Genomic DNA, 16,029 nt, shown 5'->3' with positions numbered 1-16,029 from the left:
CTTAAAATTTTTAGTTACATAGCAGTTTAGAAAGTGCTATGGCCAATTAAAAAAAAAATTTTGATAGTAATATGCAAACCTGACATCCCCAGATAATGCTAATACAATAGTGAAATACAAATATATTTTAAGTAACCCTAATAAAATTTAAAATGCAGATTTCTACATTTTAAGGTTTATCCCAACTTGCTGAATCTCTGCACAGTGGGGCCCAGGACTGCATTTTAATAATCTCTGCAGGGGACTCTTGGGCACACTAAAGTTTGAAAACTGATGGAGGGGAGCATTTCTCTGTGTTCTGAGTAGCTGTGGACCCAATTTAGGTATCTCACTAGACAGATGTGACTAAAAGGAATGGGAATAGTAGAAAAATGACATTTACTGGGTATCTCCTTATCTGCTAGGTATTTAATGTCCATAGGTTATCTCATTTAATCATCATGAGATTCTTACAGGGTTTTGCTGTGTTGCCCAGGCTGGGGTGCAGTAGCATAATCATAGCTTACTACAGCCTTCAACTCCTGTGCCAGCCTCCCAAGTAGCTGGAACTACAGGCATGTACCACCACACCTGGCTGATTTTTTCCATTTTTTTGTAGAGATTGGTCTTGCTCTTGATCAGCCTAGTCTTGAACACCTGCCCTCAAGCCATGTCCACCTTGCTCTCCCAGAGTGCTGGGAGTACAGGCGAGAGCCACCGTGCCAGCCTGAAGAAGTATCTGTATTTCCTTTTTACAAATGTGGAATAGGTTAACTTGCAGTGTTAGTTGAATTTTCATCCCTTTTAAATTAGTCTCAATCTCAACTTCTCCAACTTGTGTTCAGAAACACAAATGGGGCAACTGAGTAACTAAGCCTTCGTCCTGGGATTGATGTTCTGTGCCAGGCGTGTGCTTGATTCACTAGGCTAACTTGAAGCTCGATGGAAGTCTTCAGGTGATCACATAATTGGTGACTAATTATATTTTACTACAGGAATGAATTTAGTGTAATTGTATAAAAATTGAACAAAATTTAATTTTGGTAGAGCTTTTTTCCCAGAGGAAATAAAATTTGACTTTAGTGATTTATGTAAGGATATCTCCCCTGCTATGATGTTCATTCTGAATTTTTACAATTGTATTTTACAGGGACATCTGAGTTAGTATGTAACAATGGAAAAAAGCCAAGCAAAAGCATTTCAGAGGTTTAAGGGCCAAAAAAGAAAGGAATGGGATTTGGCTTAAGGGAAAATAAAGTCAGTATACTGCATGATGGATCTTTAAGAGTACACTACCAATGTACTCCTGTAACTAACTGCCTCTGGTTCTCTGTGCCTACTCCTGAGCACCTAAATTTTGCTCCTGTACTGACCAGTTTCTTTTTAAATTAATGGCCGCAAAACATACATGGCTGTTCAACTCTACTGAACTTTCTTAAAGACTCTCTTGGTGTATGTTCACTTTCCCACTCCTCAAAATGACTATTTTGTGTCTCTTCTTCCCAACCCTCCTACATATTTCTTCCATCTCTTTCTACTATAAAAAGGCAACTAGCAACAGCTCTTATCCAAAGTCAGCTCACTTCCTCAAGGATATTAATCCAGCAGTTTGTTCATTTCTCATTTGTCCTTCCTGGGTCATACCCATTAGTGTTCTTTAAACAAAAATTACTCAGCCTTACAGTCTCCATTTTTCTGATTGCCTTTGCAGCAAAATGTCTTGAAAAAACTTTATAGTTCCTGTGTTGGTGCTACTGTGGCATCCTGTCACTGCGCGGATAAAAATAGCCAGGACAGGAATTAGAAGTACATGCTTGTAAGAGGTAGGCTTCCCAAGGGCCCAGGCGAAAGCCCCAAGTAACCTCTGCTGTGGCCTTTTATTGAAACATTGTACAACAGGTGTGGGGGCCTCGTTAACGCATACAGTTGCTTGAGGGCTTGTCTCCAGGCTGCAAAATATCTCTATGCAGCCGAGATTGTCCCGCTCCCAGCACCTCCCTCAAGAACCTGTGGCCGCTTCTACAAGCCTGGTGCTCAGTCTCCTACATTCCTGCTGCTTCCTAATCTCTCATTTTCTTTCTAAACCACTCCAGTTGGCCTTCTTAACCTTCTCATTATACCAGAACCACTCTTGATAGGATAAACCAATGGTTTCCTTTTTGCCACCTCTTACTGGCATTAATTATTAGTGATCAGGTCCTGTTTTCATTCTCTGGCCAACTTCTTCCTCCCATCAATCTTTCTCAGGCTTGGCGCCATCTTACTCAAAATCTACACCCTTTGTCCAGTCTCAGCTAGAGCCATGGCTTTAAATACCATAGATACGCAGATAATCCCCAAGTATGTACTTTCGGTCCTGACTCATCACGACTCCACACTTAGACATTTACCTGTTTGTAAGCATATCAAAATTGACACCTAACTACCAAGGTAACCATGGGATATATTCCAAACTGAGAGAGTGCACCACTGATACTTTGTGTCAGGCTTAGAAGCACAAACCAAAATCTCTTCAAGGGTTTCCCATCACACTTAGAATGGGATTCTGCTCCTTGTATGGACCTGTGCTGCTTATCTCCTCTTGTGCCACTCTCCCCTAACTCAGCCCTGCTCCAGCCATACTGGCTGCTATTCTTTTTCTTGAACAAACATTCCTGTATGACCTTGACTATGTGACTTCAGTCTCCTCATCTGTAGAATAGTAAAAAATGGTACAGACTCCTAGGATTGTGAAGCATTGTACACAAGAACTGTCTCTCATTATCCTAAGGAATCAAATGGATTTAGAAAATGGAAGTTACTTGCATTTGGGGAATGGAGGCTTAAGATTGAGGATACTACTTGCATTTTTCATAATTTTTTCATACTCAGAAGGCCATGCACACTTAGTATACAGATGGTCAGTATCAGAATCAATTGGTTGTGTATGTGTTACAAAGTTGAAACTTCACAGCAGAAAGTGAGCCAGTCTGTATCTGGATATTGTTTATCTTAGACAAGATTTAGAAATGGAAACTGAAAACACCACCCCTAAAATTAGTACCAGCCATGACACTGCCTTTCCTTTATAGGCAGACCTGGATTTTCAGAAAGCTTTCTAAAAAGCTGCATTTATTGCAAATATATATAAATTAGATGATTTATTTTTCTTTTCTTTTTTTTTTTAGAGACAGAGTCTTACTTTGTCTTCCTCGGTAGAGTGCTGTAGTGTCACAGCTCACAGCAACCTCCAGCTCTTGGTCTTAGGTGATTCTCTTGTCTTAGCCTCCCAAGTAGCTGGGACTACAGGCACCCGCCACAGTGCCCAGCTATTTTTTTGTTTCAGTTTGGCCGGGGCCAGGTTCAAACCCGCCACCCTCGGTATATAGGGCCGACGCCCTACTCACTGAGCACAGGCGCTACCCTAGATAATTTCTAAGAAATTTTACAGAGAAAACTTATGCAAACTGCATAAAAATCCCCTAATTCATTGTTAGCACTAATTTCTTTGGTATGTCAGGTAGGGGTGACTTCTCTTATGCCAATTTACATGTAATCCTTTCTCTTCACACAGTAACAGAAGTCAGATTTTAATAAATCTGGGCTTTGCTACTTGGCAATTAAATGGCTTCTCCAAGCTTCAGTTTCCTCATCTGTAAAATGAGGAAAGTAGGCCAGGCACAGTGACTTATGTCTATAATCCTAGCACTCTGGGAGGCCAAGGTGGGTAGATCATTTGAGCTCAGAAGTTTGAGACCTGCCTCAGCAAGAGGGAAAGACTCAGTCTCTACTGAAAATAGAAACCCTAGCCAGGCGTGGTGGTACACACCTATATTCCCAGCTACTCGGGAGGCTGAGGCTGGAGGATCACTTGAACCCAGGAGTTTGAGGTTGCTGTGAACTGGGCTTTCACCATGGCACTCTATCCAGGACAGGAGAGTAAGATCAACAAAAAAACAAAACAAAAAAAAAAAATGGAGGAAAGTGACAAATGCATGTAAGTGTTTCCTGAGATATGTAATTGGTCAGTTTAATACAAACTGACCAAGTAGGCTCTATTTTTTTTTTTTTTTTTGAGACAGTGTCTCATTTTGTCACCCCCAGCAGAGTGCCATGGCGTCACAGCTCACAGCAACCTCAAACTCTTGGGCTCAAGTGATCCTCTTGCCTCAGGCTCCCAAGTAGCTAGGACTCAGGTGCCTGCTACAATGCCCTGGCTATTTTTAGAGACAGGGTCTTGCTCTGGCTCAGGCTGGTCTCAAACTCGTGAGCTCAGGGCAATCCACCAGCCTCGGCCTCCCAGAGTGCTAGGATTACAGGCGTGAGCCACTGTGCCCGGCCTAACTATTCTATTTGTACGAGTAATATTTGGTTTTCCAAGATTTTGTTTTAAACACAAGATGAAATTAGTTTTCTCTAAAAAAAAGGTATAGAAGTTTAGTAATATTTTACCTAACACAAAGCTACAGACTTCAGACTGTAGTAGGGTGTGTTTCAGGGATGATAGTGAGGAAGACTGGATTTGCATCCTGGATTAAATGTGCTTCCTACTTTGAATTAAGGGAGTAGTTGTCAGTTTCTTAGAAACGATTCACTTATATCACACTGATGTACCATTTAATATTATATATGATTCTGATATAAAAGTTTAAGGTCAAAGTTGCCAACTGTATTTAAAATAAATGCAATTTATATTTTAATATATAGAATATGAATCAGATGTTATCTATTTAGAGGTAACTTCAACATAACTCAGCAACTAAGCAGGTCCTTAAAATTACAGGTGCCTATAAACTGCCTGAATTGCATAAGTCTTTGCTAGCCAGTTTCATGGTGAACTGCTAGCAAGCAAAAGTATTACTAAGTCACTCTTCAATATTTAGTGGTACCACGCTGTTAAATAATAGTCTTCCTTTTTTGGCTTGAATTTTACCAAAATTAACTTCAAACTCTTTTTTTTTTTTTTTTTGATCCATTTAGATTTGCTAGATGTACATCCTTTACTGTATAGCGTAAGGCTGTAGTCCCCAACCCCCTGGCTGTCGACTAGTACCGGTCAGTGGAACTGGGTCACACAGCATCACCACCTGACTTCACCTCCTGCCCCTTCCACCCACCCAAAACCCCATCCGTGGAAAAATTGTCTGCCATGAAATGGTCTGTGGTGCCAAAAAGGTTGGGGACCGTTAGCCTAAGGAATTCAGCTTTACACTGTACTGTACTGTCTGTGGCATTAATGCAGCAACCACTGGGGTTGCTCTTATCTGAGCTATGAAAATTCTTTCTCTACATTCTGTTTTCTAAAACTGGAACAGAATAATATAAAAGGGCAAGACGTTTCAAAACTAATTGTCTAAGATCATGATCTGTGCTTTAAACATTTTTAGAGCAGGGAATACTGTTCTTTGTACTTCTTGGACAAAGTTCAAAAAGAAACCCTTTGGGTTTGGACAGAAGTTGAAATTTCAAAGGTTTGAGAAACTTTGCTCCTGGAGAAATTCTAGTGTTTCCTTTATAGCTGCAGGAGAATTTAATTTTGGCTTAATCATTTTAGTAGCCAAACTTCTATGTTGCCCCAGAGCCACCTACATTTAGATAACTGTCTTGGAGAATTGTTATCATTTGCTTATTCTTAACAAGATTATGAAAAAAATAGATGAAGTTATAAAAAATCTTCTAATGACCATATTCTTGAGACAACTCTTAAAAGAACTGAAAACTGCTCTATTAATTTGATTAACTCTTCCTCATTTTTGCAGGCCAACTGCCAAAGTTTTCTGAGTATTAACAGCGGTTGGACTACAGACAATTATTTCTGGGCAGCATACCAGAATACTGGCTGTGGCAGTCTCCTCAGCACTTAGTTCTTGTAAAATAGTTGCAATTTCTTCAACATAGGATTTTTATCCACTGAACACACCCAGCCTCTTAATCTATGAATTTGCCTAATGTCAACTGAAAATTTATAAGCTCTTCCATTGTCCTTTTTTCTTCGACTGTCTATCAGTTGTACAGGTGAAGCAAGCTAACAAAGATCTGTATTTTGGAATTGATCACAACTTTCTGAAAGAACATAGCCCACAGGGCTGGGATCACATTAGCAACTTCCACAGCATGCCTGCAATCTACTGGCTAACACTGTGCCAGGACCCAAAATGTACTCATTGTACCAAAGAAAATAAAGGTTTTTAATATAAGGGTGTTGACTTTTACAACACATACACTTCTAAATTTGAGCTGTTTTAAATATGGAAATAAAATGGACTCAAAAAGAAAACTAGTCAGGTGGAATATTAAAAATAGTCTGTCAGGCCAGGCACAGTGGCTCCAAATTGAGCTGTTTTAAATATGGAAATAAAATGGACTCAAAAAGAAAACTAGTCAGGTAGAATATTAAAAATAGTCAGGCCAGGCACAGTGGCTCATCCTGTAATCCTACCACTCTAGGAGGCCGAGGTGGGTGGATTGTTTGAGTTCAGGAGTTCAATACCAGCCTTAGCATGAGTGAGACCCCCATCTCTACTAAAAATAGAAAAATGAGCCAGGTGTGGTGGTACACGCCTGTACTTTTAGCTACTACAGTAGGCTGAAGCAGGAGGATCTCTTGAGCCCAGGGTTTGAGGTTGCTGTGAGCTACAATGACACCATGGCCCTCTACTTAGGGCGACAGAGACTGTCTAAAAAAAAAAATCTTCAATATTCAAATAATGCACCTCTTCACTACCTAGACATCTTACATTTTATACATACATTGTCTGTTTGAGGTTTGCAACAACGTGAAGTAGTAACTTCCACTTTACAGATCAACAGCAAGACCACAATGAGTTCAGTGGTTCACAGACTTCAAATGTTATTTTGAAAAATTCCTTTTCCTACAACTGTTCTTTCCTTTTAGGAGAAACATGCACACAGTTTTTTGAAATGTTTTACACTTTCAAATTGATGTTTAGCTGAAGCAGGTTACTTATTAAGAAAGGGGTGGGGAGGTCATCTCTTATTTTATTTTTTTTTTTGAGATGGGGTTTCACTCTGTTGTCCAGACTAGAGTACAGTGGCATCATCATAGCTCACTGCAACCTCAAACTCCTGGGCTCAAATAATCTTACTGCCTTAGCCTCCTGAGAAGCTAACTCAGCTATGCACCACCACGCTGAGTTAATTTTTTAATTTCTTGTAAAGACCAGGTTTCACTGTGTTGCCCAGGCTGATCTTGAACTCTTGTGATCTTCCCACCTGGATCTTATAAAGTACTGGGATTATGGGCATGAGCTACCATGTCAGGCCTAATTTTATGAGTAAATGTATTAGCTGAGTAATCACACAACATGTGCCATTTTTTATTTTTTTGGAGACAGAGTCTACCCTTGGTAGAATACTGTGGTGTCACACCTCACAGCAACGTCAAACTCTTGGGCTTAAGCAATTCTCTTGCCTCAGCCTCCCAAGTAGCTGAGACTACAGGTGCCCGCCACAACACCTGGCTATTTTTTTGTTGCAGTTGTCATTGTTGTTTAGCTGGCCTGGGCCAAGCTCCAACCCGCCAGCCTCGGGGCATGTGGCTGGTGCCATAACCACTGTGCTATGGGCCCCGAGCCATGGGCCAGTTATTTTGAGTTTGTTTTTATTTTAATATATATATGAATTATGTGAATGAAATTCCTTTTAATAAATCCAGAATTAAAATAAGTCTTAGCCAGGTAAAATGAGAAATGCCACATAACTTGCCCCAGTGGAGCTAATCAGGTCAGCTGTGGAATGGTGATCACACTTTTTTTAAATTGTCTAACCAGAGATCCCCAGTTGACATCTCCAGGCATTGTGAGATGACCTGTGTCTGATGGAGGACAGTCTTTGACACTGTAAGGGCAGCAAAACTCCATCTCAATTCTTTTGAGGTCCAGCTGGGCCTGGGAATGAAATAGACATAAACAGGAGAAAAGCATAAAGTTTAATACAAATTTATGTGGCACAGGAGCCTTCATACGGAAATGACCCAAAGAAGCAGTTACAGCTGGTTACTTACGTGGGTGAGGCTTAAAAGAAATTATTTTAACAAGGCTGCACAGAATTCTTTCAGTCTTGACTTCTGGTCCTTGAGGATAAGGATGTTAATCCTTTTGTTGTAGGGAGGGTATCTTTTACATGAAAATTTAATCTGCTTTTAAGAAAAAAAGAGGTCAGAATGATCTTGAACCTACTGTTTTTCAAATGCCTTTAACTCAAAATAGTCAATGTATCAGAGTGGTGTATTTTTAACTCCTTCACTGATACCTTTGTCTTTGGTCATGAAAACACACCTAGTTTATTGGTTTGAACCCCAGAGCGGGTAAAGGCCTCAGTCCTAGCAGCTCTCCCTTATTCTTTGTAGGTTTGAAAGAAAAGCCATTTCCCATCCCTCTAATAATGCCCTTGTATATGCTGAGGACTTTTCACTTTCAAGCGTGTCTTAACTAATCAGAATAAATGATTATTAGGAAAAGTAAGGAACAACATTCCCATTTTGGTTTACCCTTTGTAAAGATGGTTACTGTTAGTGCTTACAGGGACAAATAATTGTAGGCACAACTTTTGTATAAGTGGTTCAAATGGAGTTTTCTTCAGATAATTTCAAATACCATTAACTAAGATGAAAATATTGAATCTCACTGTTGTCCAGGCTAGCTGGGCCTCTTAAGAGTGCTAGGATTACAGGCGTAAACCACTGTACTTTTTTAAAGAAATAGGGACTGGCTCTGTCACCCAGGCTGGAATGTAATCATAGCTCACTACAGTCTTGAATTCTTGAGCTTAAGGGATCCTCCTGCCTGAACCTCCTGAGTAGCTAAGATTACAGACTTGAGCCACCATGCCTGGCTTAAAGTATTTTTTAAAATGTCTAGGATGGGCCTCGTGCCTGTAATCCTAGCACTCTGGGAGGCCCAGGTGGGTGGATTGCTTGAGTTCAGGAGTTTGAGACCAACCTGAGCAAGAGTGAGGCCACCCTGTCTCTACTAAACATGAAAAACTGAGGCAAGAGGATCACCTGAGCACAAGCAGATGCTGTGAGTTGTGATGCCATGGCACTCTACCAAGGGCCACAGAGTGAGACTCTGTCTCAGAAAAAAAAAAAAAAAATGAAAAAAAAAAAAAAAAAGAAAGAGTTGAGCATTGAGGAAGTAATATTCTCTCAATTCTTGTTGTCATTCTGATGACTTCCTTTTTTACCTTTTTCAGGTCATTTAATTTCTCTCATTTTACTTTGCAATACAATAGAATAAATAAATTAAAAAAAAAAAGAAAAACAAAAAAATGTCTAGGCTTACTATCAATTTTAACAAGGAGACGGTCCTGCGTATTGATGAAGCACAGGCAGATCTAGGCTGGGGCCTCACTCCCTACTCACTGTTTGCATGACCTCCCCAAGATTAGGGCCCACTTCTACATGCTGGGGAGGAGTGTGGGCCTATAGTCAAACTGCCTATACCCAGTCCTGGCTCCAACTTCCAGGGCAACCTTGGGTCAGGTGGCTGGCCTCAGATAAAACAGAGTAACAGCGATTAGAATAGGGCCTCACAGTAAATGTTCGATGAGTATTAATAATAACAGCAGTTATCTATATAATGGAGGGAATAGCATCTCCTTACAGGGATATGGTGAGGGTTAAAATGCATGTCAAGTACTTTGCACAGTGCCTGGTACACTGGAATTGCTCAAGCAATGGTAGCCATTACTAGGAAATTTCTGGAGCTAAAAGTCTTGTAGTAATATGACTTCATATTGTATTTTAAATAGGGGTATACCATTTACAAAGAGTAACTGAAAAGTAAAAAAATGTATTTTAAATGCTTGTTTTTCAAAATAACTGCTTATGAAAGCAACACACCTTTATTACAAAGAAGTTGCTAAATTCTGAAAAGTATAAGGAAGCAGAAAGACTTTTCATAATCCCACCACCTAAAGATAATTGTTCATATCTTGACATAAAGAATACATAAAGCAAAGCTGCTTGGCATATGGGAAGTAGGTTCTAAATTCAGCCTATGAAGTAAAAACTATAAAAACTATGAATTTTCCTTGAAAATCTCTTAAGGCCACATAGGAGACCAACATACTGTATCCCAGCAAATCCAACTTAGCCAGGAGTTGGAAGAGATCTCCTTGTCTGGCTAAGCACTGGATGAAGCAGCTGGCTTGGTTTTGGAGTTATAATACATTAAAGAAAATTAATCATTAAACCTAAGAAGTACATTGACCACAGCAAAGGTACTCCCACCAACAGAGCAGTTCCTATCCAACGAGGCTAACAGAAAATCAGGCTGTTTCCCATTTCCTGCTCACTCCAGGGTGAACTCTGATGTGTTCAGGTGAGTTGTTGGAACAATTGAAGTCCGTCTTGCTCCCTCTCTGATAAGCAAACACAGCTGAGTATAAAAGTCAAAAGCTTTAATGTTTTGACTCTGCATAATGAATGCACTTTATATGTACAATTTATTTTCTGCTTTTATTTTAAACACTGTAACTGTGGCATTAAAAATGCTCTGTAAACATTTAAAATGAGTGCATGGCATAGGGTAGATGTACTATGATTGTCTAATTCATTCCTAATATTGAGCATTTCCAGAGGTTCTCAAACTTTTTAAACAGGGGGCCAGTTCACTGTCCCTCAGACCGTTGGAGGGCCGGACTATAGTTTAAAAAAGAAAACCCATGAACAAATTCCTATGCACACTGCACGTATCTTAATTTTCAAGTAAAAAAATAAAATGGGAACAGATACAATCACACTGCCTCATGTGGAGTTTGAAGACTCCTGATTTAGGCTATTTGTAATTTTTACATATATGCTGAAATATCTGTCTACATTTCATATTTTTTCTTTAGGATGAATTCCTAGACCTAATTCCTGAAGAGATGTGTGAACATTTGAAAAGCCAAGTTGCTAAATTTAATGTCAAGAAAAATTATCTCAGCTGACATTCTCATAAGATGTATGAGGTGATTCACCAGATTTCACTTTGATATGTGAAAATGATATAACACTAATTCAATGTCATTTTCCTTTATTAACGAGGCTGAGCTCTTCTTAACAAATTATCTTGACCATCTTTATTTCCTTTTGTGAATCAACTATTTCCTCCTTTCCCCCCTTTTAAATTGCAATCTTTCTGCTTTCTAAAAACTGACTTGTGTAAACTCTCTATACTGAGAAATATAATCTCAGTTTTGGAATTATTTTCAGTTCATTTTCAGATGTTGATGGTATGTTTTAGCATACAAAAGTAGTCACTTAAAAAATTATGGTAAGATATAAATAATGTAACATTTACCATTTTAACCATTTCAAGTGTACAATTCTGTGTACGAGTACATTCACAATGTTGTAAAACCATTAACCACTATCTATTTCCGGAACTTTTCATTATCCCAAAGACAAACTCCGTACCCATCAAACAGTAACTCTCCATTCCCTTTCCCCCCCATCTCCCAGTCACGTCTGTTTTACATTCTGTCTCTGTGAAGTCTATTCCGGCTACTTCGTGTAAATGGAATCATACGTTGTATCTGGATTATTTCACTTTGTCTTAGGGTATTGTTTTCGAAGTTAATCTGTATTGTAGCATATGCCAGAATAAAGTGGTTAATTTTCAATGGTTAAAGGAAGGTTGGGGAAGTTTCCCCTTCCTTTATAATTCCCACTGCTTTTAAGCACCAAAGAATCAGTAAATATCCATAATTTCCTTCCATATTTTTGTTTGAATTTTAAAAGTTAGCTCCTAAAGGAACTAGAGTTCATTAAAAATTTCTACGTGTGAGCTGAGAATCTGAACAGAATTTATCAATAGTTATCCCCAAGTACCATACTCTGAAGAATCCTGTCTTTCCTCATGGTTGAGGATGCCTCTTTTACCAGAAATTAAATACAATTTCTGTTTCAAGCTAAGTTCCATCTCATTCCTCTATTTTGCAATTCTGCGAAAGGGCCATAGGCTCATATTTGGTCTTTGCTGCATACTGGGCATCCTCTGCCAGACCACCCTCAAACAACTCTGGTCAACTCACTCTTTCACATTTCCACCAACTATATCAAATCTTCTCAACTCAGACTTCCAGCCTCCTCCTGTCCCCATTCCCTCCTTCACTCTCAACCAGTGCCTTTGCAAAGAAGAGCAACTCATCACATCAACAGACCACTCTCTTCCCTTCTCTATGGTTATACCTTTCGTTATCCAGGCTAATTGCTCCTGTTCTGAGCCCAACCATCCTGGCCTGAGAACTCTTAAGTTCTTATTTTTCAGGCGTTCACTCCTTCAGCTGTGTCCTCCTTTGATGCTCCACTGCTCTGGATCTTCCTCTAATTGCTCCTCTAGTGAAACCCTATCTTTCCCGTCCCCTCAACTAATTCTTTGTTTTTTTTTTTTTTTTTGCGACAGACTTTCACTCTGGGTATTGTGCCGTGGCATCATCACAGCTCAGGGCAACCTCAAACTCCTGGGTTCGAGCAAGTCTCTTGCCTCAGCTTCCTGAGTAGCTGGGACTATAGGTGCCCACCACAATGCCTGGCTAGTTTTTCTATTTTTAGTAGAGATGGGGGAGATACCGCACCTGACCCCTCAACTATTCTTACCTTTCTTTCCCTCCTTTTCTTCTCTTACCTCTGAGCCAATGAGTAGTTCTAGTTCCTATCTCTTCATCTCTGTAGCTTTCAGTACAGTCAATCACTTGCTCCTGAAATGTCTCTCATTGCACTTGTAGGACACTCTCGTCTCCCGTTTCTCCTCCTTCCTTCCTGTACTTTGGGCCATCCTTTTGTCTGCTCTGCAGGGTCATCTTCTTCTTTTTTTTTTTTTGAGACAGAGCCTCAAGCTGTCGCCCTGGGTAGAGTGCTGTGACATCACAGCTCACAGCAACCTCCAACTCCTGGGCCTAAGCGATTTTCCTGCCTCTGCCACCCAAGTAGCTGGCACTGCAGTCGCCTGCCACAACACCGGCTATTTTTTTTTTTTTGGTTGCAGCCATCATTGTTGTTTGGCGGCCCAGGCTGGATTCCAACCCGCCAGCTCAGGTGTATGTGGCTGGTGCCCTAGCCATGCAGGGTCCTCTTCTTACCTGACAATCTCTCTCCAGAGATCTTGTTCTCATCCAGACCTCAGTTTATCCACTTGGGATTTTCTCCAGCTTCTTCTCAAATGTAATCTTGTCATCTCCCTGCAGTAAACTTTTCAATGGCATTTTAGGATAAAGACAAAATAAAACATAAAGGTGCCTTACCAGGGACTGCAAGTCCTCTTTGGGCTCTGCCATCACCTGAACCTGTCTCTCTCTGCTACACCAGCTGCAACTGCTTCCTTTCAGTCCTGGTGCTGCACTGGTTCCTAGCACGTGGTCTTTGAAGACTGTGGGATATATTCTCCATGCTCAAATGCTCTAACTCCTAAGTCTAACTGCCACTTTCTCAAGGAAACTTCCCTTACTTTCATGAATAAATGAAGCCTCCTGGACATTATGGACTTTCATGGTACTGGTACAACAGCTGCAGCTGTTGATGAGTTATTTCTGTCTCAAAACTCCACAAGGGCAGAGACAGTTCACCAGTGTTGCGATGAACTGCCTCCTTACCAGCTGATGTTGCTGGTGACCTTCCTGTTTGGTGGTGTGATGATGCCTGGCACTCTTCCACAGCACCCTGCTGTTAACTCTTACTACTGTAGCACTTTCATACTCTTGGAAGTTCTCCATTCAATCAGGAAGAATTAATTAATTTTGGCTCAATATGTGTGTCTGGCATAATGCGAGGCACTAACTCTTCTGTTAAAACAATACTACTTCGGGCGGCGCCTGTGGCTCAGTGAGCAGGGTGCCGGCCCCATATACCGAGGGTGGCGGGTTCAAACCCGGCCCCGGCCAAACTGCAACAAAAAAATAGTCGGGCATTGTGGCAGGCGCCTGTAGTCCCAGCTACTCAGGAGGCTGAGGCAGGAGAATCGCCTAGGCCCAGGAGTTGGAGGTTGCTGTGAGCTGTGTGACGCTACCGAGGGCGATAAAGTGAAACTCTGTCTCTACAAAAAAAATAAATAAATAAAACAATACTACTTCACACCTTTCTTTGGATAACTTTTGGACCATCTAAAAACCTGACAGCCACAGACTCTTCCTAGAAAAAAAAAGACACATACCCACAACATTTTGCAAATGATTTTAGCAGGATTCATGGACGCCCTGTGGTCCAGCCCTAAACAACTTGTACCAGATTTACAAGCATGAGGGGGGCGAGGTCTGAATGCTATTCTGCTTTATCTCCTGTGTTTAGCAAAGAACTTGGTCCACAGAGGAACAAAATCAGTATTTGCCAATTGAAACTGAATGAACAAAGCAAGTTCGTTAGGTAACTTAATGTAGCAGGTACAACTGTTAGCTGCTGGATACAGCCTGGGCTTAATTCCTGGTCAGTAGTGTTGTGACTTGAGGAAGTTACTTCACCTCTCCTTGCCTCAGATAGGACATCAGGAAAATGGGGACACTATCTCCTGGGTGACTATATAGATAAATGAGTTAATACCATATATCAGAGCATTCAGAAAACGCTTCACATATACTAATTCGTTAAATTATCACAACAACTCATTTTAAAGAAGAGGAAACACGCAGGTGAAGTAGCTTGCCCAAGGTTCCACAGCTAATAAACAGCAGACTTTGGATTCAAACCCAACAGCTTGACTCCGGAGACCCGCTCAGAGCCCTGTGCCCACGTATAGTAATGCTCTTGTAAATGTTTGTTGAATCACAGTGTGAGTTATTCTGATGTTTCATGTTTCTTAAACATTTTTGAGGAATGAAATTCACTTATAATATATACAATTTTTATACTTAGTTCGGCCCCCTCTACAGCACCACTAATTTCAATAAAGTACTACTTTTATAACATGTATGATCTGCTGACGGTTTCAAATTAATCCCAATGTTTATAATAAGCAAGGAATAACGAGGGTCCAAGGAAGAGGCTTTCCGGGACCAATCTAAAGGTCGTACAGTGTTAAGTGCGATCTCTGCTTTTCTGGAGGAACTGCCAGCCCACAGCACCGGGCGTCTACCCATGCTGGCCGGCCGAGTGGAAGGTCTGGCGGGCACCGCCTGCTGCGCTGCTGGTGTGAGGACCACCTCCAGGAGTAGAGGAAGGGGCGACTCACCTGTCGGCGTTCTCTCCAAACAAAGCGCAGGGAGCCTTGGGGTCCTGGCTCCTTCCTTCCTCCCTCCCTGGCCAGTCTCCTCCAGGCCCGCTGTTTCCCCATGCCCGCGGCCCAGGGTCTGGGATCCAAGCCGCCAGGCACCTTCCCGTGAAGAGCCGACCAGACTTCTGGCCCCTTCGCCCATAGCCAATCAAGGCTCGGGAGACGGCCCGCAGGCACGCCCCGCAGCCAATTAGAGGGAGGGACACGGGATGGCGCTCCTCCTCACGCCGCAGGGGCGGGGCTGAAGCGGGCCAGCGTGGGAATCTGCTTTCCAGGGAACCCGCGCCCGGTGGCAACAAAGGCTGTAGCTGGCATTTTCACACCCTTTCCTTGACAGCATTTTAGGAAACGTGTTTTACCCAGTCGCTTTACCCATTAGAAAATGTCACTCCCCCATAAGAAAAAAGGTAGAATTCAGAAACTGCTCTGTATTAACCAATTATCAGTCTTTTATATCTCAAATTTACTAATTTATTTTAAGCAAATGTAAAAAACACAAGGACTTTGCATTGGTTCATTCAAAACTTTGGTTTCCTCCATTCAATTTTTCCAAGTTGTTTTGCAGTTTTTGGTAATAAGAATTTAGTATTTGTTGAAAAATAAAAGGTCTTAAATCCCTCAACTGCAGGTAGAATTTCTAGAACATTAATCCTTCTATTTCATAGTAAGAGGGAGAATATTATGTTCAAACTTGAGTGTATCTGCTCAAGTGGAGCACAGTAACTGACTCCTCCCTTTTCCTTGTAGTGATTTCATTTTGACCATAATTTAGAAGAAACCAAAAAAGCTTTCTAAAACCCTCCCTAAAAAACAAAACATAATTCTTCTACATTTATAAGTAGTATTATCAGTGCATGTGCTTAAA

General features: G+C 41.0%; 1 protein-coding gene and 1 long non-coding RNA gene across 2 annotated transcripts; both read right to left on the bottom strand.

The window, feature by feature from the left end:
• Positions 1-4,571: 4,571 nt before the first annotated feature.
• Positions 4,572-6,074, bottom strand: MTERF2 (mitochondrial transcription termination factor 2). Its single transcript, XM_053586665.1, is given in 11 exon segments — positions 4,572-4,925; positions 4,927-4,970; positions 5,150-5,247; positions 5,249-5,426; positions 5,429-5,491; positions 5,494-5,535; positions 5,538-5,674; positions 5,676-5,738; positions 5,740-5,861; positions 5,864-5,936; positions 5,938-6,074. Coding segments are annotated over 11 exon segments (1,059 nt in total). The 3' UTR covers positions 4,572-4,823.
• Positions 6,075-6,296: 222 nt separating this feature from the next.
• Positions 6,297-15,249, bottom strand: LOC128582608 (uncharacterized). Its single transcript, XR_008379090.1, has 3 exons — positions 15,123-15,249; positions 7,982-8,113; positions 6,297-7,865 (listed from the first exon to the last, which is right to left on the bottom strand). It is a non-coding gene; the product is annotated as an uncharacterized LOC128582608 (long non-coding RNA).
• Positions 15,250-16,029: the final 780 nt, after the last annotated feature.

This window comes from Nycticebus coucang, chromosome 3 (assembly GCF_027406575.1).
Source record: "Nycticebus coucang isolate mNycCou1 chromosome 3, mNycCou1.pri, whole genome shotgun sequence".
Classification (NCBI taxonomy): Eukaryota; Metazoa; Chordata; class Mammalia; order Primates; family Lorisidae; genus Nycticebus; species Nycticebus coucang.
The sequence above is the reverse complement of the archived record's forward strand: the minus strand, read 5'-3'. Positions and strand labels throughout refer to the sequence as shown.